Consider the following 26,104-nt stretch of genomic DNA (forward strand, 5'->3'; position numbering starts at 1 on the left):
TGCAACACATATAATGATCTAAATTGTAGCATGAACACCATTCGACTTAAGCTTTTGCCATTTTCTTTAAAAGATAAAGCTAAAACTTGGCTACAAAATCTTAGATCGGAATCCATTCGAACTTGGGATGAATTGCAACAACAATTTTTGAAAAATTTTTTTCCATCTCACAGAACAAATTCTTTCAAAAGGCAAATCATCACTTTCACTCAAAATCAAGGAGAAAATTTTTATCAGTGTTGGGATAGGTACAAAGAATTGCTTAATCTTTGTCCACATCATGGTTTTGAAATTTGGAGAGTTGTTTCTCAATTTTATGAAGGCTTAACACCTAAAGATAGGCAAATGGTTGAATTTATGTGTAATGGAACATTTGAAGATAAAGATCCAAACGAGGCAATTGAGTATCTCGATTCATTAGCTGAAAATGCTCAAAATTGGGACACTATAGGTACAATCGAACCATCAAACAAGATTCAATCTCCTACATCTGGTGGAGGTATGTACACTCTCAAAGATGAACATGATCTTCAAGCTAGATTTACCTCTTTGGCAAGAAAAGTTGAGGCACTTGAATTGAAAAAGAATTGTCAATTAAAATCTGTTCAAGAAATTGCGTGTCACATCTGTGATACAAGTAATCATTTTACAAAAGATTGTCCCACTTTGCCCTCTTTTAAAGAATGTCTCCATGAACAAGCCAATGTTTTGAACAATTTCAAAAGGCCAAATTTTGAACCAATTTCTCAAAATTACAATCCAGGTTGGCGAAATCATCCAAATTTTAGTTGGAGGAATGATAATGCTGCACAATTTTCACAACCACATTTCCAAAATCAACAAAATTTTCAAAATTATGCACCTTATGTTCCTCCACCTAAAAGAAATTTGGAAGATACATTGAATTCTTTCATTGCAAAGCAAGAGTCTATCAATACTCAAACTGCTCAAACCATGACAGATTTGAAAGAAACTCTTGCTAAATTTGCATCTGCACTTAATGTTCATGAAAAAGGTAAATTTCCTTCACAACCTCTGCCTAATCCCAAGGATCATCATTCACAAACTGGAACTTCTGGAACTCAACCGATGGATCAGGTAAAATCTGTTATTACCCTTCGAAGTGGTAAGGTTGTGGAAAAATCCATTCTTGAACCTTGTGAAGATGATGATAAATCAACTCCACAGGGTAAGGAAGTGGAACCCATAACTTGCGAAGAGGATGTTCAACAGACAGTGTCACTACCATTCCCTCATGCATTGAAAAATACAAAAAAATCAAATTTGAATTCTGATATATATGATATTTTTAAACAAGTAAAAGTTAATATTCCTTTATTAGATGCAATAAAACAGGTACCATCATATGCCAAATTTTTGAAAGACTTATGCACTGTGAAAAGAAAATTGAATGTGAAAAAGAAAGTATTTTTAGCCGAACAAGTAAGTGCAATCATTCAAAATAATAATGCTTTAAATACAAAGATCCTGGTTGTCCTACTATTTCATGTATTATTGGAGAACGAAAGATTAAAAAAGCCTTGCTTGATCTTGGAGCTAGTGTGAATTTACTTCCATATTCAGTTTATCAAAAACTCAGTCTAGGCGAGTTAAAACCTACGTCTAGTGTGAATTTACTTCCATATTCAGTTTATCAAAAACTCAGTCTAGGCGAGTTAAAACCTACTTCGGTAACACTTTTACTTGCCGATAGATCTGTTAAGGTGCCAAGAGGTATGGTAGAAGACGTATTGGTCCAAGTTGATAACTTTGTATATCCTGTCGATTTCATAGTTTTAGATACACAACCTATCGAAGCTTGTAATGCAATTCCTGTAATTCTGGGTCGTCCATTTTTAGCAACTTCTAATGCTCTAATAAATTGCAGGAATGGAATAATGAAGTTGTCATTTGGTAACATGACCTTGGAGCTTAATGTTTTTAATCTTTGTAAGCAACCACATGACAAAGGAGATGAAAGTGAAGATGAAAATATTATTGAAACTCTTGCGGAAGAAAACATTCAAGAAGGGAGTACTCGTGATCAATTAGATATTTGTTCAATTGAAACTGTTAAAGAAAATATTGAAATTGATCTTGATGATTTTATCAGGTATCACTCGTTATCAGGATCAGAGAAAGAATTTGATGCAAAATATGAGAACAAAGACGAACCACCAATATTGGAGTTAAAACCCTTGCCAGAAGAATTGAAGTATGCATTTCTTGGAGAAGATGAAACATATCCGATGGTAATTTCTTCCAAACTAGCAAGTGATGAAGAAGGTAAATTAGTTGATATGCTTAAAAGACATAAAAATGCAATTGGTTGGACACTAAAAGATCTCAATGGCATTAATCCACTAATTTGCACTCACAAAATTCACTTAGAAGAAAATGCAAAAACATCTCAACAACCACAATGGAGATTAAATCCACAAATGAAAGATGTGAAAACCGAAGTTCTCAAACTACTTGATGTTGGGATTATCTACCCTATTTCTGATAGTAAGTGGGTAAGCCCAACACAAGTAGTTCCAAAAAAATCTGGCATCACAGTGATAAAAAATGAAAAAGGTGAATTGTTAACAAGTCGAGTCCCATCTAGTTGGCGGATGTGTATTGATTATAGAAAATTAAATGACGCCACTAGAAAAGATCATTTTCATTGCCATTTTTGGATCAAATTTTAGAAAGAGTAGCAGATCATCCATACTATTGTTTTCTTGATGGATATTCAGGTTATTATCAAATTCCCATTGCACTCGAAGATCAAGATAAAACTACATTCACATGTCCTTTTGGAACATTTGCATTTAGAAGGATGCCATTTGGATTATGCAATGCCCCAGCAACATTTCAAAGATGTATGCTAAGCATTTTCTGCGACATGGTTGAAAATTGTTTGGAAATTTTCATGGATGATTTAACTGTCTTTGGGAATACATTTGATAATTGTTTTGAAAATTTGGAAAAAGTTTTAAAAAGATGCGAGGAAAAAGGTCTTATTTTAAATTGGGAAAAATGTCATTACATGATTACTTCTGGAATTGTTTTGGGACATGTCATGTCATCTCATGGAATTGAAGTTGATAAAGCAAAAGTTAATGTCATTACCAATTTACCCCCTCCAAAAACCATTAAAGAAATTCGCTCATTTTTGGGACATGCTGGATTTTATAGGAGGTTTATAAAGGACTTTAGTTTAATCTCTAAACTCATTTGTAACCTCTTAACAAAAGAAACTGCATTTGAGTGGACTCAAGAATGTCAAAATGCTTTTGATAAAATCATTCGACATTTAACATCAGCTCCTATCATGCAACCTCCTTATTGGTCTTTACCATTTGAAATCATGTGCGATGCGAGTGATTATGCAGTCGGTGCAGCATTGGGTCAAAGAAGAAACGGTAAGCCTTATGTGATATAGTATGCAAGTAGAACTTTAAACAATGCTCAAATGAATTACTCCACAACTGAAAAAGAACTACTTGCTGTAATATTTGCATTAGATAAATTTCGTTCTTATTTGATTGGATCAACGACTATTGTGTTTACTGATCATTCTGCTATTAGATATTTGTTGACCAAACAGGCTGCAAAGCCACGACTAATACGATGGATTTTGTTGCTCCAAGAATTTGACATTGTGATCAAAGATAAAAAGGGAACCGAGAATGTCGTAGCCGATCATTTATCGAGACTAGTAACAGGATCATCTTGTGAAATGACACAAATTAACGATAATTTTCCTGATGAACATCTATTTTCAGTTACTACTACACCTTGGTTTGCTAACAAAGTAAATTTTCTTGTGACAGGAAAAATGCCAACGCAATGGAGTTCTCAAGATAAAAAAAAAATTTTGAATGAGGTAAAAAAATTTTATTGGGATGATCCGTATCTGTTCAAGTATTTTCCAGATCAAATTTTTTGACGTTGCATACCCGACAATGAGGTAAGTAGTGTCATTAAATTTTGTCATTCAGAAGCATGCGGAGGACATTTTTCTTCAAAGAAAACGGCTGCAAAAATCTTGCCGTGTGGATTTTATTGGCCCACTTTGTTTAAAGACACCCACGAAATCTGCAAGATCTGTGAAAATTGTCAAAAATTGGGTGCGATTTCAAAAAAAAAACATGATGCCTTTGAATCCTATTATTGAAATTGAAATCTTTGATTGTTGGGGAATAGATTTTATGGGACCTTCTCCACCGTCGTTTGGATACTTGTATATTTTAGTTGCAGTTGATTATGTTTCCAAATGGATAGAGGCAATTCCATGTCGAACAAATGATCATAAAATCTTCATCAAATTTTTAAAAGAAAATATTTTTAGTAGATTTGGAATTCCTCGAGCCATGATAAGTGATGGGGGAACTCACTTTGTTAATAAACCATTTGCTTCATTAATGAAAAAATATGGTATTACTCATAAAGTAACTACTCCTTATCATCCTCAAACAATTGGACAAGTTGAATTAGCTAATAGGGAGATAAAGCAAATTTTGGAAAAAACTGTTAACTCAAATAGAAAAGATTGGTCTCTGCGACTTAATGATGCACTTTGGGCATATCGAACAGCTTTTAAAACATCATTGAATATGTCTCCCTATAGGTTTGTTTATGGAAAACATTGTCATTTACCTGTGGAATTGGAACATAAAGCTTATTGGGCGATCAAAACTTTAAATTCAAGCATGGATGATGCCAACAAATTGCGTAAATTGCAACTTAATGAACTTGATGAACTCAGAAATGACGCGTATGAGAATTCAAGGATTTATAAAGCAAAAATCAAATCATTTCATGATAAAACAATTCTTAGAAAATCTTTTGAGATTGGTAAAAAAGTTTTGCTTTATAATTCTCGACTTCACATATTCCCAGGAAAATTACGATCAAGATGGACAGGCCCATATGTTGTAAAGCATGTGTATACTTATGGAGCTGTGGATATTGAAAATCCTAAAAATGGTGATATTTTTAAAGTAAATGGACAAAGGCTTAAACCATTTTTAGAAAATGAAATCTTTCAAGAAGAGTTTATTTCCCTTTCTGATCCTTGATTTTTTTTTTATTTTTTTGGTGTTGCATTTAAGTTTATTTGTTTTTATTTCAGGTTTTCTTAATCTTTTTATTTTAATCTTTTTATTTTCCCGATTAAATGGCGGATAACGGTACTCCGTGACTCTCATAGTCGGTTAAATCAGTTTCCCACAATTGCTTATACAAAAATAAAATAAAATAATCATTTCTTTTCTTTTCAAAATGGATGAAATTCTCTTAAAAATTTGTAAATATTTTCCCTCTGTTTCTGAAAATGATCTAAGAAAAATTTATGCAGGAAGGTGTGAAAGATTGAGATTGCTAATGCAAAAAGGAATTCCAGAAGATATTCGTCTTGTAATAGAAGCTAAGGTCCAATTAGGAAGAGAAGTTCCACAATCATTGCTCACTCGGTGTTTGCCTGGATTAGAAAAAAGCACTTATGCGAAAAAACGAAGGGCCAAAAGTTTAGGGGTTTGTCATAAGTGTGCAAGATAGACTTGTGACAAACGATGCAGATCTTTGGGATGTGTTTCCAATAACAGAGAAGATAAAATTGGTTTCATAAAGAATGGGCTGAGTAAGGAGTCTTTAGATAACATCTTATTGACTCTTGAGACGCATTCTAGTGGACATGTGCATATTGAACTTCTCCGTTTATGGAAACAATTCCAAGATGAGCGTCATAGTCTTGGGAATCCGACTAAAAAAGACCCTGTTTGCCAATTTATAAGAAAATTGGATGGGAAGCATATCCTCGACTCATAGAAGGCGTTGAAGCCGTTTCTCGACGTAAAACCAGAGGAAAATTGTGAGCCACAATCACACTACTGTTGATATGCATGTGTGTCATTATTGTTTTTACTATTTATAATGTTTACAGCTGTGACCCATAGTTTTGTCATGATAACATATTACCCCTATAAAATCTCTCATCTTTCTCTCTATTTTCGCAGACAAAAAAAAAAGAAAGTAAAAACATGGCTGGATCCTCTGCACATACATTGAAAAATATTTGTGTATTTTGTGGGTCGAGTCCTGGAAAAAATGAAGTGTTTGTAGAAGCAGTGAATAATCTTGGAAAGATATTGGCTGAGAGAAAAATTCACTTGGTATATGGGGGAGGTAATATTTGGTTAATGGGATCTGTTTCAACATCTGCTCATTTTGGAGGTAGTTAGGTTTTGGGTATTATTCCTACAGTTTTAGCTGAAGGAAATATTACACATGTTACGATTGGGGAGGAATTAAAAGTTTTTTCTATGTATGAAAGAATCACTCAAATGATTGAAAATTCTGATGCTTTTATCGCACTACCAGGTGGTTTTGGTACATTAGAAGAAATTTTTCACACTATTTCTTGGGCACAAATTAATATCCATAATAAACCTGTGGGCTTGTTGAATATCAATAATTATTATGACAGTTTGTTGACATTTCTTGATAAAGCTGTGGAACAGAATTTCATTTCAGAAAATTCACGACGGATGCTCATCTGTGTGCTTCGACTGCCGACCAATTAATTGATGATTTGGAAGCTTTTGTTCATAAGCCTGATCCGATGATAACAAAGATCAATTGGTCGCAATCAAGCAATAAGAAAATGAAGTTGGATCATTGATTCAAAAGTCGTGGATTGGTTTGCGTTTGTTTCAGTTTGTTATCTTCAATAAAGTTCTAGGTGATATCTCTTTCATTATGTACTCTTTATTAATAGTTATTTTGACATTAGGGACAATGTCATATTCTGATTGAGGGGAGAACAAACTTATAAAAAATAAAATTAAAAAAAAATAAAAAAATATATATTATTTTAAAATAAAATCATGTTTATTGTTTGTATCTTAGTAATTTTTGCAAAAATATCATACATTACATGTTTGAAAGATTTAAATTAGAACATGCATTAATCTATTTAAGAATGTTTAAATTTTTATTTGAAAAAAAAGTCAATTTTAATATTCTGATCAATATAAAAATATAATTTATGAAATCTTTTTGAGTGATTATCCATTGTGATAAAATCAGGTATTAAAGTATATGGCCCAAGATATACCTTATAAGAGTGCCTAAAATTTTAAACTCATACATATTTTGTGAGTGAGTGGAGAGGACTGAGAAAACAGCTTTCGAGCCTTTATTGATCATGAGAGAGACTATCTATTGTTCAAATCTTGAGTTCTTATTTTGAAAAAAAAATTATATTTCCTGATAAAAAAGAAGGAGAAAAATACAACAAGAAAGATATTGAAGATCTATGTAATTTTTAAGTTATATGCTACGACCCATATATCTCTCATAAAAAAAGAGAGAAATTTATTGTACAAATTAAATAAATATGTGGTCAAGAAGCATAAACTTAGTCTGATTCCATGATGTTATGAAAAAAAAATATATCAGGAAAAAATATATAATAAGAACAACTAGATTTTGAATCAATGGATTTTCTATCTTTTGATTAGTTTGGCTCGTTTGTCTGTCTACATTCTGTAAACAATTTTTCTGAGCATTTATCTGTATTCCAACTCCATGAGAGAAATCGTTGCCGTAAATTAAAACATTTATTAACCTGTGAGATATGGAGTTGAGACTCTTACTAGGAATTTTTGAAGACCGTGTACATTTAACTACCTGAAATAAGCTTTGAATTGATCATCTAAATTATTTCATAAATTATAATTATGATGATCTTGATATAACTTTGACAGTTTTCAAATTTAATTTAAACACTTAGATAGTTTTGATTACATTTCTATTTAAATTAATCAATATGTTTTGTATTGCTATTAATGCTTAAATTGCTAGGGACTAGCAATAAGCTGGTTGGGAGGTGTGATAAACATAAAAATTGTACATTAATTAAATGTTTTATAATATAAATATATAGTTTTTGTTTTATTAAATGTTTAAATATTATATGTTTTATAATAAATTGTATAAAATATAAGTTGTTGTGTAATTATAAGTTTTTACTATTTTTTACAGGTTCGATAAAACAAGAATAAACTTGGCGTTGCAAATGGGATTAAGATGATTCTTGGACCTGTAGAAAGTTGATGTTAATATCTACAATATTGGTGGCAAGCATGAGATAAAAATCCTTTCACATTTGGGATCAAATTAAGCAACAAATAAAGTTACCAAAGGAGTGGCAGTTTTACCATGCTCTAGTATTTTGACCATATCTTTCAAATTACTTGGTCAAATAGTTTGAAAAAAATACCACAACTAGACAACTCAATTATCCACATGTTTCTTTTTATGAGAAGAAGCAAATTTGGAGAAGAAGATTTTCAAAAGTGATGTGTAATATAATATAATATATTGGAACACCAATGAAGACTTATGTGTAAAAAAATAATATTTTATTTGTGGTTGTCTACCCAAATTTGGTTATAAGTAGGGGTGCATTGTAATGTATTGAGATATCCCTCATTCTATGAACAAACCTTCGATTCATAATATTTATCTCTATATTTTTCTTTTATTTCTTCATTTAAATATAATTAGCATGTTAATTTCATATTCAAAGTTTTACACTTTGAATAATGAATAGCTAACTTCCTAAAGTTGAGATGAAAAGGTGAAACTCTTGGCATGATAATAAAGTTACTAAAAGGTAAGAATCTATGTTTTATATTATTTAATCATTATTTATTGTTTATGTTATATTTATTTTTTTAAGCATTTTTATACCCTACTTATAAGTGGGAGTTTTGATTTATTGTTGCTATATGTTACACTAAATTCTTGGAACCATTTAAATGTTTGTTTGGTTTTACCAACCATTTAAAGTGGGAACCTTGATTTACTATATATAAATATATCATAATATTAATTTCTTGGTACCATTTAAATGTTAGTTTGGTTTTACCAACCATTTAAAGTGGGAACCTTGATTTAGTGTTTACAAATATATATAGCACAATAAATACTTGACAACATTTATAAGTTTTGGTATATATTATATACTTATAAGATAATACTATATAACATAATATAAATATGATTATTTAATATATTGGAACCATTTTATTAAGTGGTTTTTAATAATGTTCGTTAATGTTAACTTTATTAAAATAACAAGAGTGGATCCTTTAATATCAACTACTTAAATTAAAATTTGTACACTTAAAAGTTACCAATTAAAGATTCAAACAACTAAAAGAAAAAATAAATAAAAGACATTGTAGTAAACTTGTAATTACCTTAGCTTCCCTGTGGATACGATATTCGGACTCACCGAATTATACTACTTGTGGACATCCTGCTCTTGGGAGTGCAACAATCAAAGTCGCAACAGATTTCTTCAAGAAAATCGAGCCACAAGTCGTTCCGGATCAACCTTCGCATCTTCAGCGCTTCGGTGTCGTCGTTTCGGTAACTTTAAAGATTAAAGGCACATATATTCTATTATTCCTGCGTTGATCTCGTCATATTATGTGTTGTGATGATTATTATGAGTAAAAATCCATGTATGATGTACAAAGTTTGAGCATAAATTTGTTGGATCGATTTTTAAAACGTTTTTAGATCTAAAACTCAAAATGTGCTGTCATTTTAATTACTGCGACTTTTTGGTCGATTTTCCGGAAAAAGTTTCAACTTATAAAACATAGAAATTTTCAATACTTTCGATCTGACAGTAACTTTGAAATATTTGGATAATAAATGAGTGAGTTATGATCGTTTTCGTGGGACTGCTCAAACTGTGTTTTTCTGAAAAATGCGTTCTTGAGGTGTTCTTGAAGTTTTATTGTTGCAGGCTTTGTTGGGGATCGACAGGTGTTCGCTGCTAAGTTTAAGTATGTTGAGTATGATGTTGGGATTGATTTTGCTGTGTCGGTTTGCATCGACAGGCAATTGTCTGCATTAGAAGTCGTAGGATGCGTTTTGGTGTCAGATGTCATGTTCACGGATTGAGTTGCGTTTTTTGTGATGCGTAGTTGTTTTGAGGTGTTTGTTTGAGTTTGAATCAGTGCCTTAGCATCCTAGGATGGGTCTTGAGGTGTTGGTTCACGGTCCTTATGATCGAGTGAGTAGGATTAAGTCACAAGTGTAGAGAATTCCGTTTGTTCACAATTCCAGCACCTACACGGACCTGAAGTCGGACCCTTACATGGGTTCCGTGCCCTTTTTCCTTCGAAATATGGATTTCCAGCACCTACCCGGACCCTTACACGGGGTCCGTGTACTCCTTTTTAATTTTTTTTTTTTTGATTTTTTTGGGGTTTGATGTAATGATTCAGTACGATAATTGAACGAGGTCAAGTTCCGAGAGATTTAGAACTTCATAAGGAAATTTGTCATTTTGGGTGTGAGCATGATTAATACGTCTAAGTTATGAAAGATAAGTGTTTGAACTCATGTTAGTACGTGCAAATGGCCCCAAGCGAGATCCAACGAATCCCTCAACGCCAAGCAAGTATGTTTGACGTGCAAAAGAAAATATTTTTATATTTTTGAGGTATGCTAAATGTCTTGTGACCAAATTATGAACGGGTTTGGAAGTCGGTGAACGTGGCCGAGGACCTCTCCACCCCTGTAAAGCATTATCGGGTTTAGATCAGGATTGGAAAGCGGTAAAGCATGACCATGGACCAATCCACCTGGTAAAGCATGACCAGGGATCTCATGTATGTGGCAGTGGATTTTCCTGTCAGCCCAGTACTGTGGTTTAGTCTGATCAGGCGCATTTATGTATGGGTAACTTGCTTTGAAACATATTTCTATGCAAAATGATGTTATGTATGCTCAAGTATGTATGATGCAAGTATGTTTAAGAAAAGTTTTATGATGATGGCACGTTTACGTTTATGCTACTACATTCAAGTTTCAAGTATGTTTATGCTATTACGTTCAAGTTTCAAGTATGTAAGCCCTACTTTAAAGATGCATGTGGTTTTATTATGTAGTACTTGCTATCTCCAGTTTATACATGTTGAGTCTTTAGACTCACTAGACTTGATCGATGTAGGTGATGATGACATTTAGGAGACGAGGGGTGGGGACCAATGAGCCGGCTTGTACTGAGCAGGAGGCTAAACCCGAGGACCACCCATGTTTTTAAGAAATTATGCAATGTTTCAAATATTCTGATTTTACGTTATTATTTACGATATTTAGATAAGTGTTTTTAGTAAACTTTATTTGTGATCTTTTCGTTGAAAATATTTTGAATGATCAGTTTATTGTTATCGCAATTTGAAGGTTTCTATTTAATTAAGAAATTTTTATTTTTCCGCAAATTTTAAAGAAGTTTAAAAGTACGATACGTTACAGGTGCAGTCTTTTGATGAGCAGTTGCAAAAGTGGATACTAAGAGATGAAGCTAAGGGTCGGAAGCTGTATTCCGAGAAGGATGGCATAGTTGGGTATCGAGATCGACTTTGGGTTCCTAGTGGCGATTCTTTGAGAGAAGTCATTATGAAAGAAGCTCATAATATTGCGTACTCCATTCATCTTGGAAGCACGAAGATGTACAATGATCTGCAGTTATTGTATTGGTGGCCGAGCATGAAGCGAGACATCTTACATTTTGTGTCCGAGTGTTTGACATGACAACAAGTTAAAGCCGTGCATCAGAGGCCAGCTGAAAAGCTTAAGCAACTTCCTATTCCCGAGTGGTAATGGGAAAATATTACCATGGATTTTGTGGTGGAATTTGCCAAAGAATATTAAGGGATTCAACGGTATTTGGGTGATAGTTGATCATATTACGAAATCAGCGCACTTTCTACTTATCAAGACGACATTCACCATGACACATTAAGCAGAGCTATATATTCGAGAGATAGTTCGACTGCATGGGATTCCAGTTTCTATTGTTTTTGACCGAGATCCAAGGTTCACATCATCTTTCTGGAAGAGTCTACATGCAGCGATGAGGACAAAGTTGTTATTCAGTAAAACATTCCGTCCTCAAACCGATGGTCAGTCAGAAAGGGTGATTCAAATTTCGGAGGATCTACTCCGAGCTTGTGTGATCGATTTTCAAGGAAGTTGGATGTGGGGACCCGTGTGCTAACTTCTCTTCTTCAATCATTGGGACTAATTGGATCAAGGGGACCCGGGTGCTAACTTGTCTTCTTCAATCATTGGGACTAATTGGATCAATTATGTATACTACTTTGGTTAAAAAAAAATTTTCTTATATACAAAGCATTACTAACCAAAATGTATACAAGCATACAACAAGCGAATTTTACTTATTATACACGATCAATTGTAAAATCTACAATACATGATCAACTTGCAAAGTTATTCCATTTACAACCATCTAACTAGTGTTTGTTTTCCATTACTACACGTCTAGGAATAAACCACCAGTTTCATATCTAGGCCCGGATCACCACGCTAATCATCATTCGTTCAAGCTCTTCTCGGTACTGATCATGTCTCACCTGTTGCCATGCACATATACAAACACGACAACAGCCGAAAACTCCGGTGAGAATAAATCCCAGTGTAAAATATGTATACATGCAATGCATAAGATCATATACAAACATAAACCATGTATCAAGAACATGAATCATGATTTTATGACACATTAGTGAATACAGATAAAACTCTTGACTAGACTCAAATCTAAGTCTAGGGATCCCGGTGTGAATAAGACGTAACAAATCTCCCACCTACTCTCCCAAACGGGGTGGCGGTACGTCTTATTCCTAGACTTCGGTCCATTCTGTATCGAACATCTACAATAGGAATCGATCTTCTCCTAAGCAATTCGATAGCACCGAACATCTAGTAACTTGGCTGCTCTGCCAAGGACTCATCTATCTTAAGTGCATTTCTATAATTCAATAGACAAAATATAAACATCTCAAAGCATAAACAATCTAGTATGTGGTTTAGGGAAACTCCAGTCCAATCTGACTCGAGTTGTATCTCCCGATTCAACATTGATTTATACCTTTATCTTCTCGGCCTGATGAAGTCGAAGTCTCAAATTCAACTCTGTCCATATTCAATCTGGCAATGACAATATCGAATATACTGTGTCAATGTACAACTCAATTCAAGACCTGTTCTGATCAATACTCAAATCTAGACATAATCTGATCAATGTCAACTATACAACGATACAATCTCAATCAATAGCGAATCTGATTAATATCAATCTACTGATGTTTCGACGGAATAACAATACAATCTCAGTAACCCCGTTAATCTCAATATCACAAATATAATAACACGGCTCATAATCAATATCGGTACAACCCATAATCTCAACAATAATAGATCATAATCTCAAATCTGTACAATCTCGATCATATCAGTTCTAAAAATCATAACAATTTCATACGGTATCTGTTCTTCGATCCGGTTTCGATTATACGATGTCTACTATGTCAAGAACATCATATATCAATCATATCCGATTCTGGCAGTATCATAATTTCAAATCATATCAAAACATAACAAAAGTTACGTCCAGTTGAAGCCTCCGTCGATAGAAACACAGTACTGAAGTCGGATTCCAAATCAGACGGACGGATTGTTCGTAAATCAAATCCTAAGTCTAAGAAATTCAAGCCCTTCCCTGGATTTGCGTTTTCTTCTCCCGACCACTGAATAAAGGAAAGGATATATATATATATATATATATGTATATATATGTATATATATATATATCATGCATGTCTCAGCAAAACGTGGCTCACTCCTTTGTGCAGCACGTCTCGCGCATATGCGCGATCTCAATCGGTGCATATGCGCGAGACCTACTGGTCTCGGCAGGCTTCTCTTCAGCATCTCGCGCATATGCGCGCACCATCGTCGCGCATATGCGCGAGGTTCTCTGGACATAGCATTCGTCAATGCACCTCCTCGCGCATATGCGCGCCCTGTCTCGTGCATATGCGCGAGGTCCTCTACCTGCCTCGCGTATATGCGCGCATCAGTGCCGTGCATATGCGCGAGGGGTACTGTCCTCGCACATATATCATCACATGCAATCTCATTTCGTGTCTCGGTTGGGCCCTTTCATAATCATATCAATCCATAAATCAATAACCGCAAATTAATATGAAATCCGGGTCTGATCCGTCCTGTCTATAATCACATCTCGATTATCCACAATTCATATTAGATTACAATAATCAACTTCTCGGGCCTTACATTGGAAACCGAAGCTACCTCTAGTGGAGTTCACCTACAATAATAGCTACCAATCGTCTATAGGAATGACTCCTTACGAGGCACTATATGGAAGGAAGTGTAGATTTCCTATACATTGAGACGTGGTTGGTGAAAGAAGGGAATTTGGTCTGGACTTGATCAAGCAAACAGCGAAGCTAGTAGTCAAAATCCAAGATAGGATGAAGACTGCAGAAAGCCGATAAAAGAGCTACGCGGATAAGCGACGAAGAGAACTAGAGTTTGCAGTGAGTGACCACGTATTTGTGAAAGTAGAATCTATGAAGGGTATTACGAGATTTGGCAAGAAATGCAAACTTAGTCCGATGTTCATAGGTTCGTTCGAGATTTTGGAGAAGATTAGAACATTAGCATATAGAGTGGCGTTGTCACCAATGCTAGCTGGAGTACACAATGTGTTTCACATCTTAATCTCATTTTTCTCATCTATCACATCAAATTATATGTTTGAGGCAAATTTGCATGAAATTTTTTGAAACCCTTGTATTATTTTCGTTTTTATGCCATGATATGCTTAGAACTCATGATTTCATAATGTAAAACTTTTGCTAAGGATGCATAAAGGGGCTGCCATGGTAAGAAAACTAAGGAATATTTTTCCACATGATTAAGGGTCCTTAGATGCAAGGGTGAGGCCGGACGTGGTGCAGCAATGAGGACCGATCGGCCAGGGGCTTGTAGGGCAAGGGCGTACAGTTTTTATGGGATAAAGGAAAGGGGCTGTGCGGGCTGCTTTCAAGGCCAGGGTAAGGGCTCCTGAGGCTCCTAGCCTCGAGTTATGGTGGTCCACGCAATGCTGGGGAGGCTAGAAGATGAAGTGCGCACAGCTAGGGCATCACCTAGCCGCGACCGTGAGATATATTAGAAAACCATGCACGTCCTCGTGCATGGCTCGTGAGGGATGGACTAGGAAGGTCTTTAATATTATATATTTTAAAATCTTTGCTTTTTATTAAAACATAATTTATATTAAAAAAATTTAATATACAAATATATAACATTCACTTCATACATAATATTTATGTATTATGCTACAGAAGTAATGTGTATGTGTCAACCCCAATATTTATTAAAGTTAAACCCTTTATACTAATTTTGGCATTGTTATAGAATTTTTTTATAATTCTCAAAACACATTCTAGTCATTCAACTATATATACAATATTTTTTATATTTTATTTTTCTCCCATCATTTAAAAATAGTAATTTTAATTTAATTTTTTAAAAAATTTTACTTTATTCTCAAATTTTTCTACTTGGATAATCCGCTAGAAATAATAGTTTTTGTATGGACTTGTCAACTCTCCTGTCCTTTCAACTCCTTTTTCCCAAATATTATACGCGACGACCAAATGGGCCATTGATTCCATCTCTCCACGTGTTGCCATTTCATTGGCTGATTCTCAAACATCAGAAATTTCTTTATTCCCCATTATTATTTACATCATTTTATTTATTTTACTGTATATTTATAAAAAAAACCGAGGATTCCAATTCCCAATTTCGATTTCGAGAGATTGAATCCGCCATTGTTTTTCTCCAAGTTTTCGCAGGGAGAATGGATAATCTCCCGCTGGATTCGTTTGATGGGAATGGCTGGTGTGACTTGATAGATTACGGCGAACTCCTGGATGGCATCGCGCCCGCGGATCTTTGTTGGAATAGCCCTCAGATTCAGCTGCAAAGGTTGGTTATTTGTTGGATTTTGTGTTCATTGAATGGGTTTGTGTTGTCTCTTGTTTTATGGAGCTGCTAATTTATTCATGTTTTTTTTAATCGTCAGTGCTATGGTTTCGAATGCCGTAATGGTTGTGGTTATTTTCTAGAGATTTATGTTATATATTTGGGGATGTCTAATTCTGAGATGAACCGGAAAATTCGAGGAGCGGGCTTGGTGTTAAAGTTCCATATTTTAGAAAATTATGGTTTATTTAGTTGAGGGGGCGACCATTCTGCTTGCCTTGCTGATCTGAGCCCGGATTTTTTTTCGATAATTGAAAAATTGAAGGATTTTTTGTGCTTTATTGTTTTTATTGGTCTAACAGATGGAAAATCAGATAGCAATGTGAAAGGAGCGGAATTTTTCAAAATCTGTAGTTCAATTCTAGGGAAGTTTGAAATTGAATTAAGTTACGGAGAATTGATTATATCTGGGACAAATTACTTCTAGCTGACGTATCAAAACCTATTAAATGGAGGAACATTTTTAGCACACCGCAACTAAGGGGGCTCAAATGGTTTTGTCCCCATAATAGAGACGCGAGAAATAATTGAGAACCGAAATAGAGGTGTTAAAAAGCCATGTGATGATCCGGTGGTTTTTCGTCCTATCCCAATCTTCAAGTCGTTCATTAGACTCTGTCGGAGTCATCTTTCTCTCGTGCAGGTTTAAAAATATGTCTAGTAAAATGATATGCTAAAGCTTTTATCCAGTCAAAAACTTCTCATACCTTGAACTAACATGTGGTTTGATCCAGTCTAGACGCTGGTAATTGAATTCAGAAGATCATTTTTTTCCATCTTATGATAGAATGTTGAACAAACATATTCATATTATTATTGACCGAAACAGACAAAGCAAGGATAGTGTTTTAAATGAAAACAGTGACAGAAGAGAGGTACTTGAACAAAACAAGGAGATTCAGAAAGGCTTGGATCTCATATTATGAACAAAAGATTGTATATCTGATAGTTACATAAGGAAGTAAATTTATTATACAATATAGTTGAGATTATAAAAGTGAAAAACTATACAATTACAATGAAATCACAATAATCAACGGTCAATGATTCTAGAATCCCAATGATTACGTCAATAAAACCCTGATGATTATGCTAATAGAGATTTTTGTTGGCTTCACTGTTATTTAACCCTAAATTGTAGGTTAAGGAAAAATCTTGCAAAATGTTGGTCCTTGATATGATTGATTATTTTGTTGCAGTGCTGCTGTGGCGACTGATGTCTCCAGTGGTGGTAGTTTTTCTCAAGTTAACGAATGTACTAGGAAGAGGTAACTATGAATAGTTGTTTCTATTTTTAGTAAGGTTCATGTTGTTATGTTTCATGTGTTGAGAAAGTTTACTGATGACCTTTTATACATATGTTTTTCATTAAATATATTTAACAAAATTCACTGGATAATAATTTTCTTCCCTATTGTTAGGGCCTAAAACCTTTTTTGTCCTTCTTTCTTGCAATTTGCCAAAAAGATACATTGATTTATGAATTTTGGATGTTTTTAGTTCCCAACAGTAAAACTATCGGAAAAGGCTGTGTGTACTGAGCGTGCCCAATATCTTCCCAAAATTAGTTAATTCTTTATACAAGATAATTATATCTTTTTCGTTCTTATTGTTTAGGGTTAAAACCATTTGGTCCCCATTGTTTGGGAACAAAATATTTTGGCCCCCTCTTCTGTTAGTTTTGAACGATGAATTACCATTGGGGAACAAAAATGTCTAAAATCGATAAGTTCAGAGACCTTTTTTAGCACATCGCAAACACAAGAGACCAAAACGGTTTTGACCCTATACAATATGAATGAAAAAAGTTATACGTGATTAAAGTTGAATAGAATTCAACTGAGTGTTGCAGATCTGAAATACAATCTCTTCTCCATGTGATATTGAATAATTTAATCTTGTTTTACTGATATCAGTACAAGCTTCCACTTTCTTAAATTATAAACCTTGAGTGAAATAATTTTAGTGTGCGAAAACATGAAATAATATCTTCTGAGTCGAAATTCATGGATTTGTTTGATTTATTTTACCGTGATATGATTGAAACCATGCCTTTTTATTGATATTAAAAATCAAAAGCGATCATAGGTTGCTTGTTTTTTTATTAGGTTATTTTTAATTGTTTGGGTGTTGTACTACTGTGCAGGGGACGCACCGAACCATGCGGTGGCGGAGAAACTAAAGCATGCCGTGAGAAAATGAGGAGAGAAAAATTGAATGATAGGTAAAAATACTATCTTTCCCTATTGTCATTTAACTTTGTTTCACTAAACGATGACGATGTGTGCGCTACCATGTTTACTTCCTCTTGAAAAATCATAATTATCATTGTGGCAGTCCTTTAATTTAAATAGAGTTAATTAAAGAAAATGGGAATATTAATATATTAACGTATACAATATTGTTGGTCCTGCAGGTTTGCGGAGCTGTCAGCTATATTGGAACCTGGAAGACCTATGAAAACAGACAAATTAGCCATTATCGGTGATACTATAAGAACTCTAGGCCAGCTAAAAACTGAATCCCAAGAGTACAGTGAGATGAATGAAAAGCTTTTGGAAGAAATCAAAACTTTGAAGGTTAGAGATGATAGTTGTGTTGCATACTAACCATGAATGTGAATTTTGGTTCCCTTAATTGTCTTCAAATGCTTTGAAAAAGACTGATAAAGAAAGCCTCCCCTCGAAAATTTTGTAGTGTAGGGTATTGAAGCATTGAAAAAGCTTTACTTCATGGAAAAAGAAAACCTATTATGCATATTTTAACAGTAGCCTTACCGTCTTGAACATGTATTGAAAGGTTCTGTTAAAACACTATCTTAATCTTATTGTGTAGTGTGAATTATGTATAAATCCCCTATGTGATGCTTACAAACCATGAGGTAAAACCCCATTTTGTTTTTAAATTTATAGTTGCAACCTCGCTGCATTTTTAATAATTACACTAATTTTTCAAATGTCTATGCAAGAAATATCCTGAAATTAGAATTTTCAAAGCCGAAAGTATCATTATGGATATTGCAAAAACTTAAATATAGTTATTTTCTTCCTTGCTCCAATCTCTCTATAAATAGATTTGGAACTTTTGAGATGTTATGAGGGGGAAAATATTTATGTTTTTATCATATTTAGAATGTTTTTTCAACTTAGGAGAATTTTAATTTGGTGTAATTTCATGAATAAGCGTGTACGAAGCACACATCCCACAAAAATTCGCCAATATGGGGTTCAAACTATAAATTCCAGAATTTAGGTAATTGATTTTTTGCAGGTTTAGCCTCTTCAACACTATATGCGACTTATATGCAATTTATCCAAATATATCATTGTGATCATGTGGATGAAAATGCTATATTTAGGTCCTTTTGAGCCCTGTGTTCTAATTTCTGTTTTTGTGCAGGCTGAGAAAAATGAACTTCGTGAAGAGAAACTGGTGCTTAAGGCTGATAAAGAAAGGATTGAACAGCAGTTAAAAAGCATGGCTGTTCCATCTACTGGGTTCATGCCTCCCCACCCACCTGTTTATCAGGCTGGGGCAAACAAAATGCCAATGTTTCCTGGATACAGTTTTGTCCCGATGTGGCATTATTTACCACCCAATACATGCGACACGTCTCAAGATTCTACACTCCGGCCACCTGCTGCTTGATGTTTGCAGAAATTGCTTCTACCAGTTGTCTGCTGCACCCATCTGGATTGAGAATCAACTCTGGCTTGCAGAAGTTGCTTATTGTATGGACTATGGAATCTATCTCGTGGTCACTATTGGGGAATAATCTTCTCTCATGCTTGTAAATATCATCTTCTTGCGAAGCTGGTTTATCTTCTTTAAATACTCTTATTAATCTGCTATTTCTTTAGAAATTATAATTAGTGTTGGCTAGTGGCTGCATAAAAACATTTGGGACAAAATGGATGACATTTTTGGGATCCTGCGTTCTACTCTTTTTATTTTTATTACATCTCCTTTTCTTTTCAACGAAGTTTCGTTGGCCAATTTCAAGGCGAAACATTTTATGTTAAAATGGTGTTTCGTTTTTTCGGAATTTTTCAGCAAAAAAAGAAGAAAAGGATTGGGACAGCCATGTATGTACCTTATTTCTGCTGTTTGCATAATATTTTTCCTGTTGACAACATCATCAACATGAACTGGTGTATCATATACACCTGCATGCGCTTAATTGTGTTTCCTACCAGCCTACTTAGTTTGAAGACTCGTTGCGTGGAAAGCTGAAATCCGAAGAGAAACTCTTGCCCAACTCGAGCTAGTTACAAAGCTATATTGAACTGTAAATGGATTATGCAAACTCCATCCATTACTTGATATATATAACTGCCGAGAAACTCTCCCTCGTCATATTTTTTGTAATCAAGCTATTCAAAACGTTGGACAACTCAGTTGGCCTCAAATAATTAACCACATCTTGAATGTTTGTTAAATGTTTAAATAATGAAAAAAGGTTGTGCACTAAATTCCATGATATTGGCTTTAATTAGTCAATAATTCTAAGTGCAGACCGGACAATTACTTCTTCATGACAAATAAATACCGTTGTTCTTACTTACAAAGAACATTACGAAGAAATAAAGAAAGATAACTGTCAAAATGGCTACTTGCATAGGTAAGAGAACATCAAGTGGTATAGGAAACATTTCATTTCGCAGATAACAGGAGCAAAGAAATTTTAAAGTTTAAATATGGTAAATTATAATTTTTTTTTTTTTGCTTTAAAATTAGTTGAATGTCATCATGACTCTCCCCGATTGCATACATATACGGGTTAGTGTCATTGAAACGGAGTTGTATATTATGCTATTTGTTTGCAATGTTGGTAAGAAATTGAAACATCTCTTCTTTTTTAGTTTTAAAATACTACTAAATTTTATTTTTTTATAAACTTTTTCTTCTAAACTTCCAAAACCATCCAACATAAATAAACTAATAAAAATCCATAAATTGTCAATCATAAAATCGTACGTCAATTTAAAATAAAAATCAACCTCTAATATTCAAACCAAAGCATGAAATATTTATAAAATAAATCCTCAACTTTATTTAAAAACTTTAAGCTTATATCTAGAAGTGCGGAAAATAAAAGTTCCTCATGAGTGTACTACCAGGCCCCATCCACTCAAGCGTCATCGTCTCCCTCAATATCATCCTTACTTAAACCCATTCAAACCTAGTGAGCCTAATAACTCAAAACGTTCTAAACGTAAATAATAAGTAATGCATATACATGCACATGTATGTAAAAATCATATTTTTATTTAAAATAAGCTGGCATAAAACTTGTAAGCGTAAATAATCATAAATCATAAAGTCTTTCATCATCATGTATCATTTTGGGTGAAGTTTGTTCCTTGAAAGTGAATATCTTCCATCATGTCATCATGTGGTCGATTGATCAGTCTATATACACTAAGTACCTGGGGGCGGGGCATCAGCAACTCTCGTCACTGGACCGTGTCCAAATATGAAAATACGATCGTTGGACTTCTTCTTAGGCCTTCTCTCGTAAACGGTCATCTTCCGGGGCCTTTTTCCTCACGATATTCTTAGTAAATTTGTAAGTTCATTGTTCTTTCTTAAAACGGATCCCCAACATATCCTCTTTTTCACAGTTAATTTACATCCTTTAAAATATTTTTCTTTTCCTTTTATTACAAAATATCGTATCTTTAAAAAATCGTAAAATAGCATTTTCCGGGAAAATCATTTAGCCTCAATATATATCGTAAAAATATCGTATTTTCATCATAATCATTCTAAATTATCATTTAGCATGTATTATGATTCATCGGGACATTGCCAGACCTTTCAAACTACCAGGGATGTAAAATGATCATTTTACCTGTAACATACTGTACTTTTAAACTATTTAAAATTTGCGGAAAAATAAAAAATGAAACGTCTACTAATTTTAAAAGTGCGGAAATAAATTTTTTTAAGCTCGCATTTAAAAAATAACATTTAAATATTTTGCATGCATATAACCCTACTGAAAAATATGTCATTTAAAAATAATCGTAAATATTTGACAATAAAAATATAGCAGTTTAAAATATTACCAACTCGGCTCACAATCATGCATAAATAAAATAAACAAGTAAAATCCTGAAAATCAACAGCGTATCATAAAAACGTGTAAACTGCTCGTGTCTACCCAAAGCTCATAAAATCATGATGTGCAGAAAACATGTAGTCCTCGGGTCATGTTGTGCCACCAGGTCTGCCTACTCAGAGTTCGACACCTCCAGTCTCCTCATCATTAAGCTCACCTGCATCACACACGCCTAGTGAGTCTACAGACTCAACACACCTGTACCAGTAATAACAAGTACATATACGTAGCACACAGCAGTGAAAAATATCTTAATCAACATACATTTCGTGTCTGCTGTAAAAATCGTATAAGTAAATGTGTCCTTTCAAAACATGGTAATAATCATAGCATGTATCATCGTATCAACATATACGTGTTAAATCATGTCATCTCATGTCATCATAAACATATACATTTTATTTTAATTGAATTCATTTCATTAGTTGTGACTTTCGTTTCAGCTCTATTGATGGATCCATCTATAAACCGTGGTACCCGGCGGCAGGGGACATCAGCGACAGCATTACCCGCCCACTGAGCCCGGGCCTCAGCTCAACATATCTCATGTCATCGTATACATATACATCGTCTGTCACAACCAATTCCCATCGTTCAAAAATTTCATCAATTTCATCACTTAATAAAAACATACATTTGCGTAACTTTTCCTTTAAACCAAGCATGCAAAGTATTTATCATAATTCCATAAAAAAATCATGAACGTGATGCATAAACATTTAAAATGTCATAAATTTGTGCTCAGAGCGCTGCCAGGACCAAAATCTCACCTCGGGTGCAAAATTACCATTTTGCCCCTGGAACTCAAAAATTACCATTTCACCCCTGTATATCTAAAATTGACCCAAAGCCTACCAAACTCCTTAAAATAATCCAAAACATTTTTAAAAGTATTCCTAGACGTAAACTCGAGCCCAAATTCATAACTTAACCGATTCGTTTTAAAATTTGGACCGGGGTCCCGATTTTAACCCGAATCGAACGAAAATTAAACCGAAACTTTCCCAACTTTTTACCATATCTTAAAAACACTCAATAGGTCCTAAAACAATTTCATTAGGCCCCCAAACCCACGGCTGGAATTTCTAGAACTTGCCAACCTCTCGGTCCTATCCCAATTCAACACCTCATGCACACCTCTCTCCCAAACTCACGCCTCAAGTTAATCCATCGTGCCAACCATGAACCAGCCTATTGTGGACCTAGACCAGACCCTAGGGGACCTACCAGAACAAAGCCAACAGACCCATGCATCAAACACAGCACACACGACCGCTAGCTCCCTACGAAGGGCACTCGGACATCACCCAAACGTCCAACGCTCAAGCGGCTCCTAACCTCGTATCAGCCACGTTCGAAGCAACCTAGGCCATGGTTCAGACCCTCTATGATCTGTTCCAGAGCTAGGGACGCCCCTTGCACAGCCGAGACCGAACCAATCCTCGATCTAGCTCTTAAGAACGCACTAGCGCCCGAACGAACGGCTTTTCCCTGCATAGACCTGAACCAAGGCTCTCTCAGGTTATTCTAACATAACCCTCGACATGAACAGCTCCTTAGGACCCTAGATCGGCATCCCCTTGCACCCAAACATCAAACACGTGAGTTTAATGCATAAAATACAGTTTTTTCACGAATAAGACGAAGCATAAACGAAGCAACAAGGCTTTAAACTTTTTTCGTATGCGAGCACACATGTAACAGCATAGAATGGCGTGAATGATGCAGAAAGAAGGATATTAGAAAGAAAGCGAGACATAATGTGGAGGCAAAACTCCATTGATGAATGAGAAAAGCTCTTTCTCTGTATATCAAATTGTGATTTTGTAAAATGAAAGTCACGAGACTCAACTACCACAAGTCAACCTATTTATACCAACAGTAAAGAAGAACAAATGCGACTAATGATAAAAACGTGTTTCATCAAATGACTTCTAATATTCTCCCTCAAGATGGGGAGTGAATATTTTCAATTCCCATCTTGACCATCAGTGCTCGAAGCTTTGTAGGAAGAAGAGCCTTAGTGAATATATCTCCAAGTTGCAAATGGGAGGCAACATGCAGTACTCGAATGATGCCTGACAGTCAATTTCAATATGTTTTGTACGCTCATGAAATACATGGTTGGATGCTATATAAATGGCTGCTTTATTGTCCCAAAACAGCGTCACTGGTACGTCAACCACCGTGCACAAATCTCTGAGCAATGAAATCATCCAGACGGCTTCACAAGTAGCATTTTCCATGGACCTGTACTCGGTTTCAGCAGAAGATTTAGATACTGTTTGTTGCTTCTTTGATTTCCAGGAAATTAATGAGCTGCCCAGCATCACACAAAATCCAGTGACTGAGCGACGTGAATCAGGACATGCAGCCCAAATAGAGTCCGAGAACACATGCAATTTGGCTTCGGTTTTCGAACTACAGAACAAGCCCTGACCTGCTGTACCCTTCACATATCTTAGAACTGAATATACAGATTTCAAATGAGCAGTTCGTGGTGCCGAAACAAACTGACTAAGTGTGTTTACTGAATAGGCCAACTCCGGACGTGTGATAGTGAGGTAAAGTAGCATTCCTACAAGCCTACAATACATGGACGGATATGCTAATAACTCGCCATCATCTTGACTGAGTTTCAAATTGGCATCCATGGGAGTTGTGCGAGGTTTACTCCCAATGAATCTGGCTTCAGTGACTAACTGAAGTGCGTAATGACGCTGACATATGTATATACCTCGTGAAGATCTGGCTACCTCAATGCCCAAGAAATACTTCAAGTCGCCCAAGTCCTTTAACTTGAATTGCATGTTCAAGAAAAGTTTTAAACTCTCGGCTTCAGTGTCATTATTTGTGGCAATTACTATGTCATCCACATATACCAACAAGGCCAAGAACACATCACCGTGTGTACGAACAAATAGGGAACTGTCCGCATGGGATTGAACGAAGCCAATCTTGAGAAGAGTGGAAGAGAACTTAGCAAACCATTGCCGAGAGGCTTGTTTGAGTCCATATAAAGATTTTTGTAGCTTGCAAACAGGATTAGGTTGCCATGATTCCCTCTTTCGTTCATACCCGGGAGGAAGTGACATGTAAACCTCCTCAAATAAGTCACCATGAAAAAATGCATTGTTTACATCAAGTTGCATCAAGTACCATCCTCGAATGGCTGCTAAAGCTAATAAGGTTCGGACTGTGGTCAACTTAGCAACATGAGAAAAAGTCACAAAATAATCCACCCCTTCTTGTTTTGTATACCCTTTTGCGACCAAGCAGGCCTTATATCGTTCGAGAGTCCCATCTGCTAGAAACTTGGCTTTGTAGACCCATTTGCAGCCAACAACATGTTTACCAGTAGGCAAGGAAACAATGGTCCAAGTGTTATTGCTCTCTAAAGCACTCAACTCATCAGTCATGGCCTGACACCATTCCGGGTGCTGAATAGCCTGAGAGAATGTGTTAGGCTCAGGAATGGATGAAATATTGTTGACAAAAGCTCGGTAGGAAGGTGAAAGTCGATGAGTGCTAAGAACCAATGACAAGGGATGAGCAGTAGACAGCTCGAGTGAGTATGAAGAAGTAGCAAAACAATGATAGTCACGTAGGTGACCAGGCTTGGTGGACACTCTTTTAGAATGAGATTGCGGTAGTGGGTCAGTAGCTGGTGATGGTAGACGAATATGTGTGGGAAGGACATTTTCAGAAAAGAAATGAGAAGAAGAGTCGGGTGGAGATGATTGTTCTGCAAACGGGAAAATTTGCTCATGAAAAACAACATCCCGAGATATATAAATTTCATTGGTGTCAATGTTGAGAAGTTTATAGGCTTTATAACCTGAGGGATATCCGAGAAATACGGATTTGATGGCACGAGGAGAAAATTTGGAACATTGGCTCAAAAGTGTAGAACCATAGCAAAGGCACCCGAACGATCTAAGGTGAGAGTAAGATGGCAGCTTCTGAAACAACAACTCAAAAGGACTTTTATCAGAAAGACGTGAAGAAGGAGTTCGGTTG

The 26,104-nt window shown here is 35.1% G+C and overlaps 1 protein-coding gene across 1 annotated transcript; it reads left to right on the forward strand.

The window, feature by feature from the left end:
- Positions 1 to 15,673: 15,673 nt before the first annotated feature.
- Positions 15,674 to 19,916, forward strand: LOC142551199 (transcription factor bHLH104-like). Its single transcript, XM_075660296.1, has 5 exons — positions 15,674 to 15,903; positions 17,160 to 17,228; positions 18,107 to 18,184; positions 18,377 to 18,539; positions 19,360 to 19,916. Exons 1-5 carry the CDS (start codon positions 15,776 to 15,778, stop codon positions 19,606 to 19,608), a joined length of 687 nt encoding a protein of 228 aa, XP_075516411.1. The 5' UTR covers positions 15,674 to 15,775; the 3' UTR covers positions 19,609 to 19,916.
- The last annotated feature ends 6,188 nt before the right edge of the window (positions 19,917 to 26,104 follow it).

This window comes from Primulina tabacum, chromosome 7 (genome assembly GCF_025594145.1).
Source record: "Primulina tabacum isolate GXHZ01 chromosome 7, ASM2559414v2, whole genome shotgun sequence".
Lineage (NCBI taxonomy): Eukaryota > Viridiplantae > Streptophyta > Magnoliopsida > Lamiales > Gesneriaceae > Primulina > Primulina tabacum.

Coding starts and splice junctions, on each gene's coding strand:
- LOC142551199 (XM_075660296.1), top strand. CDS start 15,776: ATGGATAATCTCCCGCTGGATTCGTTTGATGGGAATGGCTGGTGTGAC. Junction 18,185..18,376: donor AGAGAAAAATTGAATGATAG/GTAAAAATACTA, acceptor TTGGTCCTGCAG/GTTTGCGGAGCTGTCAGCTA. Junction 18,540..19,359: donor AAGAAATCAAAACTTTGAAG/GTTAGAGATGAT, acceptor GTTTTTGTGCAG/GCTGAGAAAAATGAACTTCG.